We start from the raw sequence: 24,882 nt of genomic DNA on the forward strand, positions 1-24,882 counted from the left end.
ACAGAAATTCTAAAATACAGAAATCCATCAAACATTAAAATACAGAAATCCATTAAACATTAAAAGCTTCCCTAAACAGGGCTGCCTTGAGATGCCTTCTAAAGGTCTGGTAATTGTTGTTCTCTTTGACCTCTAGTGGGAGGGCATTCCACAGGGTGGGTGCCACTACCGAGAAGGGTTTTGAGGGTTTCCCTAGAGGACAATCTGTGCAGATCAGCCGCTGGCCACCCTAGAGGCAGGTGAGCGCTGTGTTTGGGGCAGGCCAAAGATATCTGTTTATTTCACAATTCTTTTAGGCCACTAATCATGAAAAGGCTCAAGTGGTGTAAAAAAAAAACACAAATAAATACATTTAAACAGTGGCATCTATGATTTAGTGTGGCGACACCTAAACTGTGGAACTCCCTGCCTCTTGATATCAGACAGATGCCTTCATTGTACTCTTTCCCCTGTCTGCTAAAAACATTTTTGTTTAGACCAGAATTGCCAGATATCTTGGAACACTGATGTGCTTTTAGTTCATTTCTGGTTATTTTTTTTTAAAAAAAATATTAAAAGTATTTATTCTGTGAAGTTGTTGTTTTTTTAAAAAAAAATTGCAAATTGTATATAAATTTTATGAAATAAACAAAATACCAGAAAAGTTTTTTTTAAAAAAAAAACCACCACCACCAGCTGATTTGGGATGTGTTCAAAATGCCGATGGCATAAAATGCATAGCGATTTGCAGAGTTTGCAGCGATAGCTCTGTTGGTAGAGCACGAGGCTCTTAATTTCAGGGACATGGGATCAAGCCCCACGTTGGCCCAAAGATTCCTGTATGGCAGGGGGTTGGACTAGATGACCCTCTGTCATTCTATTGCTGCTTGCCTGGGCAGGTTGCCACCTTCGCCATAGGGAAGACCTGGAGTGCTCTTGTGCCTTTAACCGAATGGGCAGGAATGGGCAGCTGAAGTTTGCTGCGACCTTTACCTTCCAAGGGCGGGTGCTGGCTGTTTAGCCATAATAACAAACAAACAAACATACCATCAAAGGGCTCAGCTACTGGTCATGAAAACTAAAGTTGGCGATCCTGTTCCTTCCCACTCGGAATGTGCCTGTGGCCTGTGAACTCTGCTACGACTGACTTTTGCGAACGCTCCCCTCATTTGCATGCAATTCTCCCTTAAATCTTGGTAAGAGCAGCAAACGCTCCAGATTCCCTGTCGGGGGGCTGGGAGAGGTTTATTCTGGGCACGACACCTTCACACACATTTACAAAGTTGTGGGCTGGGCGCGTGGGGCGGGGGGAAGCGCCACGGTCTTTTTGCAAGCCATGCACTTTGTGCAAGCTCAGAGGTGCTACTTCACACTTTCCAAGTTTAATTTCTGGCCACCAGAGAAATAGGGCTTCGGCAAGGTGGCATGGATATTTGGGCTGTGTTTTTTTATTGTGCATTTTGTGTTTTTATATTGCTTTATATGTTGTGAACCACCCTGAAATTAATTAATTAAATTTATATTCCGCCCTATACCTGCAAATCTCACTAATTAAAATTCCAAAAGCATATGCTTGCTTGGAAGATTTGCAGGAGCCCCATGCAACCATCCCCGTTTTTATCTTTTTTGGCTCAGGGCGTTGCCTTTCCTTCACCCAGAGCTGCACCTTGCAAACCAAACAGGTGCAAACTGACCCGGGGTTCCACCCTCTCCCAACCCAGGTGCCAATGAGGGCTTCTTCCGCACCTGTGTGGCCTTGATAACAAAGGGAGCAGATCCAGCCCTCCTCCCCTGACACCTGACTACGTGGGAACACCTTGGCCAGCCTCCCCGGCTCCCAGCAAGCCACTCTTTTGCACTTCCTTATCAGGCTTCTCTGACCCGGCAGGGCAGTTTGGGCAAGTAACCTGAGCCTTTGTCCCACTGCGGACCCGTGCAGAGAAGTTGCTGAGCACCTGACGCAGGTAAGGGCAGCCGGGGGTCTCTCCTCCTTGCAGTTACTCTTTAAAAGTTTCTCCTTTGGAAAGGTGAAGCTGTCGTAGCGCTGTCAGGAGAAGAGGTGTGTGAATTTGTGTGTGTGGAAGAGAGAGAGATTGAGAGAGAAAGAGAGATTGCAATTCTATCCCACGTTTTTTTCTCCAAGGAGCCGCAGTCGGCATACATTGTTCTCTTCCTCCCATGACAACCCTGTGAGGTAGGTTAGGCTGAGAATAAGGAGCTGTCCCAAGGTTACACCCAATGAGCTCCGTGGCCGAGCGGGAATTCGAACCCTGGTCTCCCACATCTTCGTCTGACACTCTCCTTCTTCTTTGGTGATCCCTCGTAGCCGATTAAGATTGTCTTCCATAAACACGGTTTTAACAATGAGTCCGTGAGTGACTGTGGAGGCCAGTTCTGGATCCACACGTCCTTCCACAGCGGGGACATTGGTTTCCGGGCGGGAGTTGATCATGGTGTGGATTTGCCAAGCGTGCCTTCCTCCTCTTAGCACGTTTCTCCCTTGCGTCCTGAGTTCGAGTGTCTTCAAAGCCATGACACCTTTGGTAAAGGCTGTTCTCCAACTGGAGCGCTTGCAGCCCAGTGTTTCCCAATTGTTGGTGTTTATACTACATGTTTTAAAATTTGCCTTGAGACTGTTTTTAAACCTCTCTTGTTGACCACCAGCATTACACTTTCCATTTTTAAGCTTGGAATAGAGTAGTTGCTTTGGAAGACGATCACCAGGCATCCGCACAACATGACCAGTCCAACGAAGTTGATGTTGAAGAATCATTGCTTCAACACTGGCAATCTTTGCTTCTTCCAGTACACTGGTATTAGTTCACCTGTCTTCCCAAGTGATGTGTAACCATTGCACCACACTGTATCTGCAATGAGAGATGGTGTGTGTGTGTGTGTGTGTGTGTGTGTGTGTGTGTGTGTGTGTGTGTGTGTGTCTTCAGGGCACTGCAGATTTTCCTCTGAGTCCGAAACAGCTGCTTGCTGAACAGGCCAGCACACTTGACACTCTTGGCTTGACCTGCTTCACAGGGTCATTGTGAGAATATAATAATGGACATTTTTTGGTCGGGGGAGAATCCAGCCCCAAATATCGTGCATGTGTTCTCTCTCTCCCCTCCCCATTTATTTATAACTGAATTATCTCATTTGAGCTTCACAACCAACCTGTGAGGTAGTTTAATCTGAGAGGAAGCAGATTAAGCAACGAAGTTACGTAAAATTTGCCTAGTGAGCTGCATTGCTCCGTTAGGAAGAATTCAAAAGTCACAGCCGACTCACAGCTTGGTTGGGATCAGCAATAAATATCAGGCGAGCATTGGGGTTCCTTGAGGTTGGATATTAAAGGAAACAATATGGCTTTTAAAGATGGCTTGTGGGAGGGAGGGCAGAAAAACCTGAGGACGGTGGAAAGGTCCGACTCTTGCAGCCAGCCTAAAGTGGGTCCAGGCAGACTTAGATTGTGCAAAACAAATTCCAGGTTGGGCCGAGGGCTGTTGGGAGAAGAAGCCAATTGTCCTGTCAACACAAGGATTTCCACCTGGGCAGTGGAAATTTCTTGCTTCTCCTGGCCCTGCATGTGGAGGGCATGGAGGGAGACCAAGAGCAGATATGGGGTGTGGGGGAGTCTCTTTTTGCGCAATGCAAGAACTCAGAGATATCTAATAATTCAATGAAATACTTCTACATGAAGTTGCGGAATCGTAAAGTTGGAAGGGATCCCAAGGGTCATCCAGCCCAACCCCCTGTCAATGCAGGAATAAGTCCATAGTTAACCTGTGGAACTCCCTCCCACAAGGGGCAGTGATGGCCACCACCTTGGGTAGCTTTAAACGAGGATTTGACCGATTCACGGAGGAGGAGAGGGCTGCCGATGGCTGCGGTTGCAGCGATGCTTCTGAATACCAGTTTCTGGAAAGCGCAGGAGGGGAGAGTTGCCCTCATGTTCGAATCCTGCTTGCAGGTTTCCTACTGAGGCATCTGGCTGGCCATTGTGAGAACAGGATGCTGGACTAGATGGGCCATTGGCCTGATCCAGCAAACTCTCATTCTGTCCTTACATTTTTTGGATGCAAAATGGCGTGGGGGGGGGGGAGGAACAATCCCAGTGTATATATCAAGCTACAATTCTGGAACTGGTGAGATGGGGGCACAGACCATGCTATCCAAATCGCCTCCTCTTCTCTTTTGAGCTCTGCTCCCTTCCACCTGCTGGCCGGCCGCTGGCCTCCTCCAGAGCTCAGCCTTGCCAAACTCTGGGACATTGAATATTAGCTAATGGCAGTGAGACGACTCTCCCTCCCGAGGCAATATTGTTAAGTGTTTCCCCTCCGGGGTCCCAGCCAGTGCCAGGAGAGCCTGCAGGCAGAGGTCACTCTGACTTTGCAGCAACAGCCCACAAAGCGATGCCAGGGAGATGCTGAGATGCTTTGCAAAGGAAGGAGGGTTGTTGGCGGAAGGTGAACTCAGCGAGGATGCGGAGAAGGCTGTGGGTCTGATGGGGAGCAATGGAGGGGTGCCATCTAGGGAGGGACCCAAATAAATGGCATGCAGCTGTCCAGGCCTCACCACGTGCCTCACAGAGGTGTTGCTCAAGGCATGGTTTACCTTGCTCTAAGGAGTGGCCTCAGGGCCAGGATGTGAATCTGCGAAATGGGTATAATGAAGCCGGAAGGGGCAGGAGTTAAGGTTGGGCACCAGAACATGCTTTTGATACCAGGACTCTGCAAGGGGGAGGAAAGCAATAGGAAAGGTGACGGTGCCTCTGAGCAGGTGCAGAGTACCTTGCCAGGTGAGCAGAGAGGGCTCAATTGAACAGAAGAGGTACTGGGATGGAAGCTCATTCTTTGGTCTTGCTCAGGGATGGGTCATCTACACAACGGAAAATATTTGCTGTGGCTATTAAATAAACACATGCACGAATTGCCTTGGGCATGTGTCTCAAGGTGATTTGCAAACAAACCATAAAAAGAGCTAAAATAGTTTTCAAAACAGTACAAACAACAACCACTTGAGATAGGTGACCAGTTGGAAAAGCTTTTTTTGGGGAAAAAATGTCTTCCAGTTCTTTCTAGAAAGCGCAGATAGAAAAGAAAGTCCTTCTTTATGCAGCGCATAGGGGGAACGAGGGAACTCCCTCCTGCAGGAGGCAGGGATGGCCATGAACCTAGATTATTTTAAAAGAGGTTTAGACAAATTCATGGAGGAGGAAGAGACTCTTGAAGGCTCCTAGCCAGGCTGGCTCTGCTCTGCCTCCATGGCTGGAGAAGGCAATGCTCCTGAATGCCAGATGCTGGAAACCACAGGAGGGGAGAAGGTTCTTGTGCTCAGATCCTCCTTGTGGGTTTCCTAACAGAGGCATCTGGTCGTCCCCTGTGAGAACAGGATGCCAGACTAGATGGGCTACTGGCCTGATCCAGCAAACTCTCCTTATGTCTTTATGGTGCCTGTTGTATCTCAACGTGGACCTTGTTCCCCCAAACAGGGGAAGCCACACTGAGAGCCTTGCTCCCACTTCCTGTAGAGCAAGTTTCTGATTTTCCCAGGACTTGGAAGAGAAACGCTTCTGCAGAATGCAGTGACCTACTGGGTATTTAGGTGGTTTCTCATGTCACGTGGCCCCCAGCCGCACAGGGCCTTATGTCCTAGTACCAAAACCTTGGAACCGAACTCGCCCGCCAAGAGCTTGTCATGATCGACACCTGAAAAGCTTAGTTTGCCTTGGCTCTCTCCAAACAGCAAGGCCTTGTTTACCCAGGAAGGCGATCGCTGAGTCAATTCTTAGGTCCACACCCCTGATAGCTATTTCAGGTCACTGAATGTGTTAGCAGAGATTGGTCAGCCCTACCCAGAGAAGCGGACATGGAGCAATGGATTCAAGCTACAAGAAAGAAGATTCCACCTCAACATTAGGAAGAATTTCCTGACAGTAAGAGCTGTTCGACAGTGGATTTTGCTGCCAAGGAGGGTGGCGGAGTCTCCTTCTTTGGAGGTCTTTAAGCAGAGGCTTGACAGGCAAATGTCAAGAATGCATAGCTGCCAAGTTCTCCCTTTTTTTAAGGGAAATTCCCTTATGCTGAATAGGCTTCCTTGCGAGAAAAGGGAAAACTTGGCAGCTATGAGAATGCTTGGATGGTGTTTCCTGCTTGGCAGGGGGTTGGACTGGATGGCCCTTGTGGTCTCTTCCAACTCTATGATTCTATGATCTCTGGGTGCCTAGCTGTGTTCCCAGGTATGGTCAGTGGCAGGATGGGAGACCTCATGATTGCATGAAGTCACCTTACACTAAGCCAGTCCATTGACCTATCTAGCCCAATATTGCCTGCTCCAGCTGGCAGAAGCTCAGGGGTCACCAGCAGAGAAAGGTAATTCACAACATCTGGTGCCTGTGAGACTTTTAAGTGGACATGCTGGGTATTTGAACCTTCTGGATACAAAGTAGATGGATCTATGGGGAACGGCCTGGACCGACTGGCTAAACCAGGTGAGGGGAGTCGATGGGTCTCAAACCACCAGAGAATATGGGACTTCCCCTGCATTCAAAGACAGACTGCGGAGGATTGAGCGGGTGAGACCAAGAGCAGGTCCAACGGTCAAGCAGGTGGCTTCTGCATGTTCTGTGGAGGAAAATGAGGGGTGGATGGGGCTTGTCCACCTGGGAAGGGAGCCCATCTAGGCGAAGGGAAACTCTGATCCTATATCTCCACTGCCATGCGGCTTCACTCATTCGTGAGTGTAGACTTCAGGAGTAAACCCCAAGCAACAATCCACGCTGAAGTGTAGGTGGGTTTCCACCAGGCAAGTTTGCAGATGACACCAAATTGGGAGGGGTGGCTAATACCCCAGAGGACAGGATCACACTTCAAAATGACCTTAACAGATTAGACAACTGGGCCAAAGCAAACAAGATGAATTTTAACAAGGAGAAATGTAAGGTACTACACTTGGGCAGAAAAAATGAAAGGCACAAATACAGGATGGGAGACAGCTGGCTTGAGAGCAATACATGTGAAAAGGATCTAGGAGTCTTGGTAGACCACAAACTTGACATGAGTCAGCAGTGTGATGCAGCAGCTAAAAAAGCCAATGCGATTCTGGGCTGCATCAATAGGAGTATAGCATCTAGATCAAGGGAAGTAATAGTACCACTGTATTCTGCTCTGGTCAGACCTCACCTGGAGTACTGTGTCCAGTTCTGGGCACCACAGTTCAAGAAGGATACTGACAAGCTGGAACGTGTCCAGAAGAGGGCAACCAAAATGGTCAAAGGCCTGGAAACGATGCCTTATAAGGAACAGCTTAGGGAGCTGGGTATGTTTAGCCTGGAGAAGAGAAGGTTAAGGGGTGATATGATAGCCATGTTCAAATATATAAAAGGATGTCATATGGAGGAGGGAGAAAGGTTGTTTTCTGCTGCTCCAGAGAAGCGGACACGGAGCAATGGATTCAAACTTCAAGAAAGAAGATTCCACCAAAACATTAGGAAGAACTTCCTGACAGTAAGAGCTGTTCGGCAGTGGAATTTGCTACCAAGGAGTGTGGTGGAGTCTCCTTCTTTGGAGGTCTTTAAGCAGAGGCTTGACGGCCATCTGTCAAGAATGCTTTGATGGTGTTTCCTGCTTGGCAGGGGGTTGGACTGGATGGCCCTTGTGGTCTCTTCCAACTCTATGATTCTATGATTCTAAGGTGCAGCGATAACAGCAAGAACCTTCATTGAACTGCATAACTGGGAAACGGGGGCAAAGCAACTGCTTATATACATTCCTGGAAGCCTGGGCCACTCCCACTCCCAACATGATTGGCTGTCTAAACTTCCAAGCTGCGAACCACGACTCACGAGTTCACGGGCCAATGGCAGAGGCCTGAATCCCGAAATGTTCTGTGATTGGACATCATGTATCGAATCAGAACACAGGAGCTCAGAATCCTTAGTCCAGACTCAAGCTCAGGCAAACACAGACCACTGGATACAGAAAACACGCCTGCTTCTTTGAGGAACATCTTCAGGAGAAGAAAGGTGCCCCATGATATTCTTTTTAAAGAAGCTGGTAAAATGTGGGCTAGACAATGCTACCATTGAGTGGATTTGTAACTGGCTTACTGACCGAACCCAAAGGGTGCTCATCAATGGCTCCTCCTCATCCTGGAGAGAAGTGACTAGTGGGGTGCCACAGGGTTCTGTCTTGGGCCCAGTCTTATTCAACATCTTCATCAATGACTTGGATGATGGGCTTGAGGGCATCCTGAGCAAGTTTGCAGATGACACCAAATTGGGAGGGGTGGCTAATACCCCAGAGGACAGGATCACACTTCAAAATGACCTTAACAGATTAGACAACTGGGCCAAAGCAAACAAGATGAATTTTAACAGGGAGAAATGTAAAGTACTACACTTGGGCAAATAAAAAATGAAAGGCACAAATACAGGATGGGAGACACCTGGCTTGAGAGCAGTACATGTGAAAAGGATCTAGGAGTCTTGGTAGACCACAAACTTGACATGAGTCAGCAGTGTGATGCAGCAGCTAAAAAAGCCAATGCAATTCTGGGCTGCATCAATAGGAGTATAGCATCTAGATCTAGGGAAGTAATAGTACCACTGTATTCTGCACACGCCTGCTTTGCGGAACATCTTCAGGAGAAGAAAGGACTAAGGAGTAGACCCTCACAAATCCGGAGCAGAGTCCCTAAACTGGTTGGATGGCACCTTGTATGCCTTCTTCTGGCAACTCCTGCAGCCAAGCTGGTGCCAAACGTCTTGCTTTCCTTTCCTTTGGACCACATCAGCAAGGGGGGGGGGCTTGTCGTCTGGGCAGCCCAGGAGACCTCCACCCTGGGCAGGTCACTTGGGTTCTGCTAACACAGCGGTTTGACTTCCCCCTTGGAGGCGCACTCCATTTTTATCTCGAGATAGACAGAGGGCAGCAGCCACGGTAGCCAATTAAATGCTTGGTCACGTAAAGGAGGTGGCGGAGATGAACTAGCTGTGGCTTCCTGCCAGCTGTAACAACTCTGTTTGAAAGAGTCCTCTGTTAGAACGTTTGTCTTTTCCAAATTCAGATTAACGATAAGGAGCCGTTGGAAGGAAGAGCAGGGGAGGGGCCTTGGCCCTGAGCACCTGCACAGAAGACTCAGCAGGTAAACAGCGCACCTGGTGGCAGAGGGAAGCAATAACTTTAGCCTATGCATTGGGCGTCTGCTGTGGGTATTTAATCCATTTGCTGTTATTTTCTGCGCTTTTTTTAAATATCTCCGCTTGAGGCATGCATGTGTAAAGGGTAAATCAGAGGTCAGCAAACTTTCTCAGCAGGGGGCCAGTCCTCAGACCTTGTTGGGGGTGGGGGTGGGCTATATTTTAGAATAATAATAAAAAAGGAACGGATTCCTATGCCGCACAAATAACCCAGAGATGCATTTTAAATAAAAGCACACATTCTACTCCTGTAAAAAACACTGATTCCCGGACCGTTCACAGGCCGGATTGAGAAGGCAATCGGGGCAGATCCGGCCCCCGGGCCCTTGTTTGCCTACCCATGGTGTAAAGATTTCTAAGAGCTTCCATCCTCCAAAAACATTAAAAATCATTTTAAAAAGAACACCCAATAAACATTGAAAGGGCACCAGCCCTTTCATGAAAAGCAGCCAGTTTCCCAAAGCCTGTTGGTGTAAGCACAAGGAGGCGGCAGCCAATCTCATTTCTCTAGGAAGGGAGTTCCAAAGTTGTCTGGGAGCAGCCGTCACCCACATCCCCACCAAGCATGCCTCTGAGGGGGGTGGGGTTGAGAGAAGGGAACCCCCCCCCCAGAATTTCACAGCCTGGGCAGTTGCGTGCAGAGGTCCCCGGTACACCCCTCAATAAATCGCACTCCACACAGAAATCAAGTTTAAGGTTTTTGGCATAATTTTGGCCACAACTTTATTTAAATACAAAATGTGAGTGGTTGCTTAGGCATTGGTTCCATACATGCATCTGTCTCTACGACAGAACTAACTGACTTCCCCGCTTCCTGAAGTCAGTGCGGGGAAAGCATTTTGGGGAGAGAGTGGAGCCGGAGGGCTGGCCCTTCGCCTCTCTGCCAAATGCCCCCAGGGGCTCTTGCATGGCCCTAGCCCCTTGTCGGGGGTACGGACGAAAGCATGTCAAGCCCCTGGATTCCTTTAATGGAATTCACCCGTGCAGCAACAGCATTGGAGGGGCCGGCACAGCCAATCCTGGCCCCTCCACCAACCAATTTATTAACCAATGCCTATCCGCAACCTTACAAGTTGTGACGAATTGCTACCATAGCTGCCAAGTACCCCGTTTTCCCCGGGAAACCCCCATTTTTATTTACCTTTTCCCGGTGGTCCCCCGTATCACTTTGTCTCCCGTTTTTCTCCGTTATTTTCTCCTACCGGCGGCCATTCCCCCCCCCTGATTTGCCCTTCTATGGGTACCAAAAATGGCCGCCGCCAGCTTCAAAAGTCGCATCTACGCGTGACCGGAAGTGCGTATACGCGACTTCCGGTGTCGTCGTCGGCCATTTTTGGTGCCCATAGATGGGCGGGGCGACACCGGAAGTTGCGTCGACGCAACTTCCGGTGTCACACGGCTGCCGGTCCCGGATTCTGCAGTCTGGGACTTGGAAGGTAAGATTGCTACACAGTAGGTGAAAACCAAGTGGCACCAGCCAATCAGCCAAATGGCAAAATTCCTACCAGGCCCCTGCCCCAAAAGCAGACGACCCCGTGACAGGCATAGCAAGGTCAAACCCAACAGCCTAATTAAAGGGAGGGTGGGCGGGTGATCCGAAGCTGGCGGCAAAGTGAAAGAGAAAGCCCAGGCTGCGAGCAAGGAATATAAAGCCAGTGTCCCCAATATTGCAACATACAAATCGTCCCAACAACTCGCACCCACCAATTGCAGCCCTGGTCATCTAAACGATCCTACCCAAAAGGAGGGAGGGTGTCCTGATAGCCCCCACCGCAACTCGAGCTCTCCATGAAGGGGAACCCGCTGTATGTATGAGGGAACTTGGTCCTCCTGATGGTTTGATCCTGAGCTGCATCTCTTAGAGATCCAGGTGGGCAAAGGGCAAGCCGCTGTGTTAACCCTTTGGGTGCCTCTCTGCTTGCCTCGAAGGTGGTCGGAATGCCAGGCAGTGGAAACTACCAAGAGTTCAAAACAGTGGAGATGCAGCAGCAGCAGGAGGGGCTGGAAGAGAAGAGCAAGGGAAATCCCGGTGCTGGAACAGTGCAGGAACCGGATTCAGGATTCTCTCCGCCGTCTGCTCCCAAGACCATGCTGTACCCACGCCCCCACGCCGACCCCTACGATTCAAGGAAATACTTCGCCACCAGGGTGAGTTGGCCCTTTTCATTTCCGGGTGGGGTTCCGGGGCCTGCAAGAAAAGGCACAGAATGGAACCGTCGAGTGGGAAGGGACCCCGAGGGTCATCTATTCCAACCCTCTGCCATGGATGAAAGAGCCCTCCGTTTCAGAGGTGGGCCACCTTCCCACTTGCATGGTCTCCCAATTTACCCATGGTCCACTGTGTGTAGAATTTCGAAGCCAGGGCACAGGCCTGAGATCTTTGCTATGCAGTTAAGACAGGATTGGGGAACATTTTATTCCAGCCAGGCCAGGAAGATAGGAAGCTGCCTTATAGGGAGTCAGCGTGGACAATACTGAGCTGTTTTGTTTTTTAACTTGCAATTGTTGTAACGCCCTCTGGGACTTGCCCTCAGTCGGGGTTCCTGCTTAATGCTCAACGCCTTTTCTGCAATGGTTATGACGGTGCACAAAGACCAGGCAATGCCTGTTATTTCCCTGCGCATGATTTTCCTCTGTTCCTTCTCTCCTGTGATCTCCTCTCTCGTTTTGTTCTTCAGCCTGGAGCCTTTGACCAAGCCATGGATGACCTCAGGGCCCATGTGATAGCAAACATGGGGGAAACGGCCCACAGCTTCTGGCTTCTGGCTGAGTAAGTCCCTCTTCCTTATTTATTTTTATTTATTTGAAGCGCATTAAAGCGGGCTACCAGGGAATCGGCTGAAAGGCCATCAACATGGGATAAAACATCCCCTACCACTCTCTAGAAACCATTTGGATCCATTAAGTGGCGGGGGCGGACCATCTGAATCGGTCCCACCTCCCTGCAGAGGGGAAGGGTCGTGGAGAAATCCAGTTGCACCAGGAAGTGATCTGACCATGGCACTTCTTTAGTTTCACTTTTACTTAGTGTCAGATCACCAACATCTATAGAGGTGAACACCAGATCCAAGGCATGTCCGCGGGTGTGAGTTGGGCCAAACTTATTCAGGGACAGCCCCATGGAGGCCATGCTTTCCACGAAGTTCCGAGCGGCCCCTTGCAAGGTCATGTTGGCACGGATGTAATAATAATAATAATAATAATAATAATAATAATAATAATAGTAATAGTAATAGTAATAATAATAATAATAGTAATAGTAATAATAATAATAAATCCCCAAGGTTAAATCCCCTAGGACTACCAAACTAGGTGCCTTCTTATGGTTCTAGGAAACTAACAGTCTTATTTCTTTCGGCCAAAGGTTTTCAGAAGAGAATTCTGTGTAGAATTTCCATTTTCTAACCCTTCCAGAATCTTCTCTTCTTGCCGCTGCCACCACTGCAGAAATAGTCTGCAAAATGGCACCCCCAATTTTGTCTCCTGAAAGTCAAGAGGGTAGAGAATTTTGGGGCGCCATTTCCACTCACCCCCAAATTGCATTCCCACTGAGCCCTTCCCAATCTACAAACTCAGTTTGTAAGCTGGTTGGGGCAGAGACATGTCTGTAAGTTATAAGACCTGTTGGGTCACTGCATTGATTTCCTCATGCTTTGCAACCATTTCAATCCCTTTATTTTGCTCTAGGACATCTCCCCCTCCACACCATTACCTATTTTTCTTTTAGATTATAGTGGGTGTTTTTTCTGTTGCTATGGAGAGAGCTATGCAAACTGATAGGGCTGTATATATAAATAATAGCAATCCCTCCTGACTTTAAAAATCTCCTTACGCTTCCTGCAAAAGTCCTCAAAGTTGTTGCTTTAATTACAATTTCTCTGTTGCCGCTGAACAGCACGCCGTCCCTCAAGGCAATGAATGGCGATTGGAAGGAACACCTTGGCAGATGTTGTTTTCTCTGGAGAACATGTAATTATAAGCCATGCAAATCTCAAACAGTTGCCTATAAAGAGCTATAAAAAGAACCGTATATGGTATCATATATACCTGGTGAATCATTTGACCAGGATTTGATTTTTGATTTTTTTGCAGTTTCAATACTGCCCCCTGGTGGGTGAAGCATGAATTCTCGCATATATCGTTTATTTAATTTATTTAACAAAATTGACACAACTGCTTGATTGTAAAGAGGAAAAACACCAACTTCAAAGATAAAACAAGGAAATCAAGGACAATGGACAATGAGACTTTAAAATATACGAAAAATGGAAAATGCTAAAATTGATTAAAATTCACACCGATTTTCTAAGTGTCTTTGTAGTTTGTCCAAACAGGAATGTTGTGGTTAAAATAAAAAAAATCCAGTGGGGTTGGGGATAATTGGTTATCCTACATGGAAACTGTGTTTCAGTTTGGACTGAAGGGCCTTGTGAATGAGGCAGGGGTGTGGAGGTTTACTAGATGATGCAAAAAAGAATGAAATCATGAACACAGAATTGTAGAATCTTGGCGCTGGAAGGGACCCCAAGGCTCATCTAGTCCAATCCCCTGCAACACAGAAATCACAGCTGAATAATCCCTGACAGATGGTCACCCAACCTCTGCTTAGAAATCTCTGACGGCCAATCACGTTGGAACTCAGAACTCCCGACACAAATTGGCAAATTTGTTTCTGATAATGCTAATTATGCAAAATGAAGGATTTCTTCCGCTATATCAAATGAAAAAGATTTTGCAAGAGGAGATGGTTTTCGCAGAGCCCGGAAGGCACCATTTGCCAGCCTGGTGCAACCAAGGAGGGGGGAAGGAAATTCAGTTTGTCTCATATTTTTGCCTGAGCTTCCCTAACTCAGACGCCCCCAAACAACACACAAACCTAAATGCTGCTGTTCTGAGATCCCCGTTTCCCATGCGTTGCAGGGGGTTGGACTAGATGACCTCCAGAGGTCCCTCCCTACTCAACAATTCTGTGTTAACAGCTCGTTCCTTCCTTTGGTCTGCCAAAGTTCAACTGGGACTGTGTTTATAACTAGGGCCATTCCTGGACAGAGAGAGCCTGGCTACCGAAGTTTGTGCATTGGTTACTGGATTGCCGCAGTGCTCTTCATGTGGGGCTTCCCTTGGGATTGAACCGGAAGATGGAGTCAGTGCAGAATGCTGCAGCGCGATTGCTGACAGGAGGGAGTCCTTGCCAGCATGCAACACTTGGGCTCAGAGATCTGCTGCTGGGCCGAGATCAAGGTGTTACGATTAAAAACTGTTAGAGTACGCTGAGTTGGCAAAAATGACAGGGAAACAGAGGTCATAGTGATCAAACATTTATTAAAAATGGGACATGTACAAAAAATACCTTAAGGAATACTGAAATAATATGACATCAAAGGCAGGCCTTGAGTGACTTTTGTGATTTTGTGGACATCTATAGAATAATAAGTAATGAAAATTAACAAAGGTATATGGAACAACTGATTGGTTTAAAATTGGGAAAGGAGTACAACAAGGTTGTATATTGTCTCCCTGCTTATTTAACATATGCAGAATTCATCAGGCAAAAAGCTGGACTGGATGAATCCCAAGCCGGAATTAAGATTGCCGGAAGAAATATCAACAACCTCAGATATGCTGATGGCACAACCTTGATGGCAGAAAGTGAGGAGGAATTAAAGAACCTTTTAATGAGGGTGAAAGAGGAGAGCGCAAAATATGGTCTGAAGCTCAACATCAAAAAAACCAAGATCATGGCCACTGGTCCCATCACCTCCTGGCAAATAGAAGGGGAAGAAATGGAGGCAGTGGGAGATTTTACTTTCTTGGGTCTCATGATCACTGCAGATGGTGACAACAGTCACGAAGTTAAAAAGACGCCTGCTTCTTGGGAGAAAAGCAATGACAAACCTAGATAGCAAAGGTCTGTATAGTTCAAGCTATGGTTTTCCCAGTAGTGATGTATGGAAGTGAGAGCTGGACCATAAAGAAGGCTGATCGCCGAAGAATTGATGCTTTTGAATAATGGTGCTGGAGGAGACTCTTGAGAGTCCCATGGACTGCAAGAAGATCAAACCTATCCATTCTGAAGGAAATCAGCCCTGAGTGCTCACTGGAAGGACAGATCCTGAAGCTGAGGCTCCAATACTTTGGCCACCTCATGAGAAGAGAAGAATCCTTGGAAAAGACCCTGATGTTGGGAAAGATGGAGGGCACTAGGAGAAGGGGACAACAGAGGACGAGATGGTTGGACAGTGTTCTCGAAGCTACGAACATGAGGGAGGCAGTGGAAGACAGGAGTGCGTGGCGTGCTCTGGTCCAGGAGGTCACGAAGAGTCGGACACGGCTAAACAATACTGTAACAACAAAATGGATGAGATAAGTAGTAGATGCATGATGGGGTGACGCCGGGAAGTCATTAAAGAAGAAAGAAGAATTTATTGTGATTGGATGTAACACTTATTACTGATTTTATTTCTCTGGATGAACTTTTATTTGATGTGTTTTTTTTTTTAAAAAAATCAATAAAGTATTTAAAACAAAAAATGAGGTGTTACTATTAGTATATAAAACTCTTAACAACTCGGGACCAGTTTACCTGTGAGATCGCCTTACCCCATATGCTCCCACCTGAGCACTTGGAGTGGTGGATTTGGCACTTTTGCAGCACTTTGGAACTCCCTGCTTCTTGACATCAGCCATGCACCTTCATTGCATGCTTTTTGGACCCGCTGAAGACATTTCTATTTGGGCAAGCCTACCCAGATTGAGAAAGTTTGCGGGAGTTTTAATTTGTTTTCATCTGTTCTATCGCGGTTCTAATTTTCTGTACGTTTTCAATCACGGTGGCATTTTTTAAAATTGCTTTATCTTTCTTTTTTTTGCAAACCGCTTTGAGGTTTTCTCCTCCGTTCAAGCAGTATATAAACTTTATTAAATAAATAAACTGTGCTGCGTCTCCTCTCCTTGCCTTGTTCCAGGATAGACCACTGGAACAACGAGAAGGAGCGTGTGGTGGTCATCACAGACTCTGCCCTCCTGGTCTGCAAATACGACTTCATCATGCTCAAGTGCCTGGAGCTGCAGAGGGTCCCCCTGAGCTACATCAACCGCATCTGCCTGGGACCTTTCACCTTTCCAGAGAAGTCCTTGGACAGGTGAGGCACACACCTGCGGGTGGTCAGCGTGATAATTGGGGGGGGGGTTGTGATGGCTCCAACCTCCTTTTGATATGTGCTCCTGAAATGGAGCCTGCATGTTCATGGAACCACAGAATCGTAAAGTTGGAAGGGATCCCAGAGGTCATCCAGCCCAACCCCCTGCAGTGCAGGGATCTCAACTGAAGGATCACTTTATGGACTCTCCTTCCTTGGAGGCTTTTAAGCAGAGGTTGGATGGCCATCTGTCATGGATGCCTTAACTGAAATTCCTGCATTGCAGGGGGTTGGACTTGATGACCCTTGGGTGTCCCTCCCAACTCTATGATTCTATGAAGAAGGACTTCCTTTTATCTGTCCTAAATCTTCCAACATCCAGCTTCATTGGATGCCCATTGCATGTCTCCTCAGGCCTTTTCTCTAAACTGAAAAGCCTCAAATGTTGTAGCCGTTCCTTTGGGGGGGGGGGAATTTCTCCCTCCCTTCAATCATTTTGATTGCTCTCCTCCAGCTCCCTTGTCAAAGGCTCCCTTTGGAGAGACTCCACAATTGGCAAAACTCCCCTGTTCCAGCAAAGGAGACTCAGCGGTGGGTGAAGCAAACCCGGCAAAAGAGGAGGGAGACTTTCCACTTGGTGGGGCAAGACTCTCCTAGGCTCCACTCCCAACATTTTCTGGGTTTAGGGTTATGCGGTAATTATATGCCGTTCCAGGCATCACGAGGTTTGCTTTTAAAATATATATTAAAAAGATAATCTTCATCATAATACACGGCCCTTAAGAAAATAATTGCTGAGGTTCTTATGAATGGCTGCATATGAATGGCACAGGCAAGTTTGAACACAGCACACATTCCAGTCATGGAAGAGGCTTCCTTACCTTCGCTTCCAACACCCAGCGCCTTGTGATTTTTGCAGGCTGCTCTTTTCATTTTCCAGTTTGAAAAGGCCCTTCCTTTCCTGTTTGTTTTAAAAAATGCCAGGCTTCGTTTTGCTGTGTGCCTCTCAGGGCAATCCTCTCTCGCACCAGATGCCCAGTTTCGAGGATCTCTGCGCTCTTGTGCAAAGCCCCCACTTCAGGGGAACACAACACATCTTCAAGTGCACATAGCAGACAAAGCTCTACTTTTACCCTCCTGCCTTGGGAATGTTGCTTGGATGGCTTTAAGAGAGGAATGGAAAAATTCATGGCGGAGAGAACTATCAGTCGCCACGATGCCTATGCTCGGCCTCCACAGTTGGAGGAAGCAATGGTTCTGATTACCATTTCCTGGAAGCCTCAGGACGGGAGAGGGCTCTTGTGTTCAAATCCTGCTTGGGGGTTTCCTGCAGGCATCTCGTTGGGTGCTGAGAGAACAGGATGCTGGACTAGAGGGGCCACTTATTAGGGTCTTATGTGTTAAATGTAAGTCACTTAGTCGTAATTAGGTAATATGCAGCTTTCCCGTACAGGGATCAAACCTCCAACCTTGGTGTTATCAGCAGTGGCAGCACAAGGGGGGGCAGGGAGTGGCGGTGTGCCCTGGGTGCCATGTCTGGGTGTGTGTGTGTGTGACAAGAAGGCACCCCGCAGGGGCTTGCGGGGGCACAAGCAGCTATTGCGCCGCCGCCGCATGCGGAGGATCCCGGCGCCGGTGGCAAACCGCTATGTGCAGCGCATGTGCGACATCGCACGCATGCGCTGTACGTAACGACGCCGCACATGCACTGGACATAGTGGTTTGCGGCGGCACCACTCCAGCGGCGTACGGATGGCGGTGGGATCCTTCCATCGCCCCTACAGCCATGAACAGAGGACCCTCCGTTCGCGGCTGCAGCTGCAAGCCAAGGATCCCGGCAACATCCATACAGCGCTGGAGCACCGCCACAGGCAAACCGCTATGTACAGCACAAGTGTGGCATCGCTAAGTACGGTGCATGAGCCGTAAGTAGCAACGCCACACATGCGCCCCGGGTGTTACGATGCCTTCATTCGCCCCTGGTTATCAGAGCTACACTCTAACCAACTGAGCTGTCCAAAGCACACGACAAGTAATAATAATAATAATAATAATAATAATAATACAGTCATACCTTGGTTTTCGAACAGCTTAGTTCCCGAACATTTTGGCTCCCGAACGTTGCAAACTCGGAAGTGACTATTCTGGTTTGCGAACTATTTTTGGAAGCCGAACGTCCGACGGGGCTTCCACGGCTTCTGATTGGCTGCAGGAGCTTCCTGCAGCCAATCAGAAGCTGTGATTTGGTTTTTGAACGTTTTGGAAGTTGAACGGACTTCCGGAACAGATTCTGTTCAACTTCCAAGGTACGTCTGTGACTGTAGTAGTAGTAATAGTAATACTACTACTACTACTACTAATAGTTTGATAATAGTGCAATGTGGAATATAGCATCTCCCCAAGAAATAGGCAGAATGAGGTTCATGTGCCACGAGAAAGTTCTGGTCTTAATATTCCAGCGTTGCTGATGGACATTTATATATTCATATCTATATACAAATATACTTTCCCTCTCCAAGTTGCTTGAAACAGCTTACCAAACAAAAAGCCAAGCATATAAATAAAGCAATTACCAGGTGCTGCACTTTACAGACTAACATGCTCCCAGAAGACTGATTCCCTGCCCCAAGGAACTTCCAGTTTAACACAGCAAAGGGGAGCATGAGACTCCTGGCCATTTGAGATGCGGTTTCCAGTGAAGCTACATTTCCCAAGCACTGTGCAAAATCGCCCTCCCGATGCCAGCCAACTCTGGCTTCCTTTGGCTGGTGGAAAGGAGGGGGGGGAGGGAGAGAGAAAATTGGCTTGAGGTCACTGTTCCCAAATTGCTCTGCCCACTGCATGCCAAAGCCGGGCTCCTCTTACTGACTCTCCTCGGGACGTGCCCAAACTTGGTTCCCAAGTGGCGAGGCCAAGCTAGTGGGGTTGTTGTGGCCGTGTTGTGCTAAGGTAAGAGGGAAAGAAGGCATCCTGTTCACATAATGGAAAAGGAAGCCATCAGCTTGGCACACCTGCAGAGCGCTGAATGCGGCAGAGATTAACTTATTCAAACATTTGGCCTCATCTCACAAGTGACCTTGCAGTGACTCTCCCATACCTGGAAATGGGTTCAAAAGGGAGAGTGGCTTGCAGATCTGCCCAGCAGGACTGTTGGAATCGTAGAACTGGTTGGAAGGGGCCATGAGGGTCACCTAGCCCAAGCCCCTGCAATGCTGGAATCTTTTGCCCAGAGTGGGTCTCGAACCCATGACCCTGTTCATGCTCTACATGTATTAGACAACCATGAAGGATAAAGCTTTCAATGTACTAGCCAGGGTGGCTGTGCTCCGCCTGCACAATCGGAGGAAGCAACGCTTCTGAGCATAACAGTTGCTGGAAATCAGAGAATGGGAGAGCTGTGTTCGAATCCTGCTTGTGGATTTCCCATTGAGGCATCAGGTGAGAACAGGATGCCGGGCGAGATGGTCCCCCTTTGGCCTGAGCCAGCAGACTCTTCTTATGTTTAGGTATTCTGGTTCCCGAGATATATAGGGCTTTAGCCCCAGAACTCGCTGGCAGGCAATGCGACTCTTTCAGCAGGTCTTATCCTGCCCCAGGGGTCTAAGACTGAGATATGCCACGGACATTCTGAATATTCCTTGGGACAAGAGTCTGCCTCTCTTGCCATCGACTGTGGGGTGTTAGTGTATAAAACGCCGATGGGTTCAAGACTACACACTTTCTGAAACAAAGCACAGCCACCCTTCAAAACCCACACTTCTCTGAATTTTGCAGTGCAGTTCTCCAGCCAAGTAACATGGACATAAATGCACCTATTAGTGAAACCGACATGCAAAGTGCATTAGATAAGGGGAAATTGCATTGTAAAAGGTGCATATAGCAATCATACATAACTTGTATACACGCAATTACCATAAATATGCACTAAAGTGCTATTGAGTTTGCTTAAAAAAAAAAAAGCCAACTGATGCAGAGAAGTGAACTTAAGACCGGGGAAATACGAAAATGAGAGAAAACCAAAACTTAGATTTGGTCACCACACAAGTCCTTTGGAGCTGGTTAGAATAATTTTTGTGGTTCTTTCTCTACCTCCCAAGACCCAGCTTGAAGTCAAAATGTATGACATGCCCCATGGCAGATTAAACCCTAGTTTGGGGCAGGGGGAGACCCTCTGAACAAGGAGAGTACCCGTGTTGCGGACTTGCCATGTTTGAGAAGAGAGTGTTTGCTGCAGGCAGCTCACATAATAATAATAATAATAATAATAATAATAATAATAATAATAATAATTTATTATTTATACCCCGCCCATCTGGCTGGGTTTCCCCAGCCACTCTGGGCGGCTTCCAACAGAATATTAAAAACAATACAGCATCAAACATTAAAAACTTCCCTAAACAGGGCCGCCTTCAGTTGTCTTTTAAAAGTAAAATAGTTGCTTATTGCCTTGACATCTGCTGGGAGGGTGGGTGCCACCCCCGAGAAGGCCCTCTGCCTGGTTCCCTGTACCCTCACTTCTCGCAATGAGGGAACCGCCAGAAGGCCCTCGGAGCTGGACCTCAGTGTCCGGGCTGAACGATGGGAGTGGAGACGCTCCTTCAGATCTACTGGACTGAGGCCGTTTAGGGCTTTAAAGGTCAGCACCAACACTTTGAATTGTGCTCGGAAACGTACCGAAAGCTTATGTCAGAGAGAATAACCTATCCTTTTTGTGGGGGGGGTGGGGGGGGGCAGAATGGAGATGTTTGTAAGCCAAAGAGTTTGGGGATGTCTGTACCACCCATTATTCCACAGATGAGGCAATGCTGTTTGGGGAGAGGCAAAATGCCCTTGGCTAGTGAGCTCATGTGCTTGAGAAGGCTGGGTGCCTGCTGCTTTTTAGACAGGGGATTAGGCAAGGCTGCGGCTGAGTTTCACTCTCTTCTTCAGCAGGTGGCAGTCTTCCCTCTGGCTAAAGGAGGGATGGATGTCCCCAAGGGAGGGGGTGCGCGCAAGGAGAACGAATGCGCTCCCAAGGGTTATTTCCAGGCAACATGTCAAACCATTTTCTCCTTGCTCTGCCCTTGAGGGCTCTAAATATTCACCCCGGAGAGAGTACAAATTCTAAGCCCGGGGAGAATTTGCTGGCCGAGGTCCTTGCGCTTGCTGGAAGGGATACAGGATTCCTGTCCTTCCTCTAGCCAACCCTCGCTGGCCCAAGGTCTTCCACTCCACTGTATAGCATTGCGAGAGATTTGGGGCTGGCGTGGAGACAACTCTCAGATTGTGTAAGACTTCATGGGCACGCCTGAGATGCTAAGACGGCCCTGAGCAATGAGAAGAGGTTGTAGCTTAGGGAACAGAGGACCTATTTGGATGCAAAAAGGTCCAGGGTCAAGCCTTGGCAGCTTCTCCAGGAGGGCTGCTGCCAGGGGTCAATGCAAACATAAGAGCACAGGAAGAGTCTGCTGGATCAGGCCAATGGCCCATCTAGTTCGGCCTCCTGTTCTCACAGAGCAGGACCAGATACGCCAATAGGAACCCAGAAAGCAGGATTCCAGCACAAGAGCAGCTCTCGCCTCCCGTGGTTCCCAAAAACGGATTCAGAAGCTGCCTCCGTCCGTGGAGGCAGAGCAGAGCCCATCCTTGCCAGAGCCATCAATAGCCCTCTCCATGAATTTGCGTGACAAAGCCCACCAGAAATCCCAATAACTCACAACTGACACAATAATTTAGGTTTGGTTTTGGGGCATTATTTTGGCCACAACTTTATTTAAAATACAATTTTAATTCTGAGTGTTGGCTTAGGCTTTGGTTAATCCTTCTGTCCCCTCTAAGGGACAGGACCATTTCCATCTGACCCCCATTGGGTCAGGACCATACCATCTGCCCGGTTGGGCAGGACCAATTCCATCTGACCATTTGGGTCAGGACCAGCTCCGACTTACCTAGTGGTTGGTAAGTCAAGTAAACACCCCAAGGGATTGGAGGTACGGTTCGCAGGCACTCTCCTTCCCCCAAGGAGTGTTCCCCAAGGCTCGGCTCTGTAATGGACACACCATCCTTGCCTATGGCAGGATGATGGACTAGAGTCCCCGAGCCCCAGGATTCCTTTAACGGAATACTTCTATAAGGAGCAAATAAGGGGGGTAGGCATTTTAAGCCATGCCCCTCCTATACCATTTAACCAAAGCCTAACGGCCAACCTAACAAGTTGTGACAAATTGCTTGACAGTAGGCAAAAACCAAATGGCAACAGCCAATCAGCCAAGTGGCAAAATTCCTACTGGGTCCCTGAATACAGGCAACCCCCGCTAGTCGGGCAAGCAGTGTCAACTAAGCCTATATGCAGCGGAGGGTGGGCGGGGAATTCGCAAACTTTTCCAAGAATGGGGAAAATGAAAGCAACGTGTTGGTTAAATTAGAATTGCCTGTCAATCAACTTCAAGGCACGCCCCGTGACTCATCCTGACTAACAGCCCACCCCCTCCTAGATTTCTTCCTGGGCTCGTCCGCAAATGCCACTACACTCTATGAGTGTAATGGTCCTTGTTGGGTCTTCTTTGAAAGCCATCCCAGTTGATGGCCATCACTGTTTCCTGCGACATAGGAGGGGAGGGGGCTCTTGGGCTCGAATTCTGCTTGCAGGTTTCCCAGAAGGGTATCTGACCAGTCACAGGATGCTTGGTGAGATGGGCTTCCTATGGCCTGATCCAGCAGAGTCCTCTTAAGTTGCTGTTAGGGCAAAGGCCCAGACATCCCTAGTTCAGTTGTTAGAGCATGGTGCTGATAATGCCAAGGTTGTGGGTTCGATCCCCCTATGGGACAGCTGCATATTCCTGCATTGCAGGGGGGGTTGGACTAGATGATCCTCAGGGTCCCTTCCAACTCCATTGTTCTAAGATTCTATTCTATTCTATCCATCAGCCTATTCTCACAGTGGCCAGGCAGATGGCTCATTGGGAAGGCCACAAGCAGGACATGAGCGAAGCCCCCAACTTGGTTAGAAGTTTTCAAGCTAGAGCCCTCCAGACTGGTTTATTGTTTTTGTGGGGGTATTGTGCAACATGTCAGTGAAATGACCACAGACCATTTGTAGTGGATTTATATCATTGATGGCTGTGATGGCATTGATGCTGTGTCTCCCTGGTCAGACGCAGAAAGGCTTTTGAACACCACTTGGCGAAAACCACAGGAGTGGGGAGTTGTGTTCGAATCCTGAAGATTTCCCATTGAGGCATCTGATTGGCCACTGTGAGGGCAGAATGTTGGTAAAGGTGGGCCCTCAGCCTGATCCAGCAGGCTCTTCTGAGGTTCTCTGTGTTTCCATTTCGATTACAGCCCGGGTTGGTGTGTTGAGGAAGGGGCTGAGCTGGCTGGCTTTTTCTTTTTGTTCCTCCCCACTTTGTGATGATTCAAGGATCTGTTCTGTTGGACGGGGCGCAGGGACGAGAGGAGCCGGGACGTTCTGGATTGGCGATGCCATTCGGAGCGTGCCCGGTCTTGCTTGTCAATCTGGCGCGAGTCTCCCAGCAGAGAAAAGCAGATGCCATCATGTTGGAAGAGAAAACGCCACTGGGAGCCAAATTTGTGGGTTTGGTGCTGCAAGCCTCCCCGTTGCTGCCCTCCAGATTGAGAATTAAAATAAGAAACAAACACCCAACCAGGATCTGAAAGGATGATCTAGTTAAATGCCCTCCTCGCACCTGAGTCACGCTGATTATTTAGGGTGTGCTTTCTGCCCCTTCAGGGGTTTGGTGTGTTCCTGCCGGCCCAGCCCAGCCAGATAATGCCAAATCAGTCACTTTCTCTGTACCTCTCAGAGGGCAATTTTAAAAGGCCCTCCCCCCTCCTTTGACCCAGTCTGGCTCTTCTGATGTTTTTATGACTGCTGTCACAGTGGCCGGAGTGGACTACTTCAGAGTAACGACGCTACGCAGCTCTGCATTTTATTCTTTTATTGGTGCTGCGTATTTACAGTGCTCAAGTCATTGCTATTTACACGGAGCGATGTTGTCAGTCGGTTTCAGAACCTCCTAATGGCTTTTGGCGCGTCTTTCTCCAACACAAAAGCTTTGGCAGACCCATCCTCTTGCCCCTCCTCTTCCTGCGTAATTCTGGAGTTGGGGGGATGGGTCTTCCCCCCTTACTTGCCCCTTCCTGTCCCACCTGGGACCCTGGCTCCTTTACCTTGCCTGAGCCTCGGACACGACTTCCTGCTTCCCCACTGGAATCGGAGCTCTCCCTGCTTTCCCCTTTGCTCGGGGACGGGCTTGAACTCAGGAGGGGAGGGACTTCGCGATATCCCTTGTCCCTCACATCCACCCCCCTCCCAAGCTCTCCTTCACCCCTCCCCAGGCCCCCCCCATGTGTCGGTGACGACTGGAAGCCCAAAAACTCGGTGCTCTCCGAGCCCGTTGGTGTGAACACCTCCCCCCAGTCCTGCGAGCCCCCCCCTTCCGCCTGGGAGGACGGGAATCCCAAAAAGTCCGTGGCGTCTGAGCTGGTGGGGGTAAAAACGTTCTGCCAATCTGCTCCTTCCTCTGACTGGGTGGATCTCGGTGACACCCATACCTCATCCTCTGGTTCCTCAAA

The 24,882-nt window shown here is 48.5% G+C and overlaps 1 protein-coding gene across 2 annotated transcripts in view; it reads left to right on the forward strand.

Moving 5' to 3' along the window:
• The first annotated feature begins 1,786 nt into the window (after positions 1–1,786).
• TPRG1 (tumor protein p63 regulated 1) overlaps positions 1,787–24,882 on the forward strand; it is a 48,167-nt gene continuing 25,071 nt past the window's right edge. Inside the window, exons 1-5 of one of the 2 annotated variants that reach the window (XM_060274258.1) lie at positions 1,793–1,943; positions 9,037–9,114; positions 11,099–11,317; positions 11,848–11,939; positions 16,135–16,311. In XM_060274258.1, the coding sequence (XP_060130241.1) occupies positions 11,108–11,317; positions 11,848–11,939; positions 16,135–16,311 (479 nt within the window). In that variant the 5' untranslated portion in view covers positions 1,793–1,943; positions 9,037–9,114; positions 11,099–11,107. Of the gene's footprint in view, positions 1,944–9,036; positions 9,115–11,098; positions 11,318–11,847; positions 11,940–16,134; positions 16,312–24,882 lie in introns of both variants that reach the window. The other variant, XM_060274257.1, reaches the window with a different exon arrangement.

Source organism: Zootoca vivipara, chromosome 5 (assembly GCF_963506605.1).
Source record: "Zootoca vivipara chromosome 5, rZooViv1.1, whole genome shotgun sequence".
Classification (NCBI taxonomy): domain Eukaryota; kingdom Metazoa; phylum Chordata; class Lepidosauria; order Squamata; family Lacertidae; genus Zootoca; species Zootoca vivipara.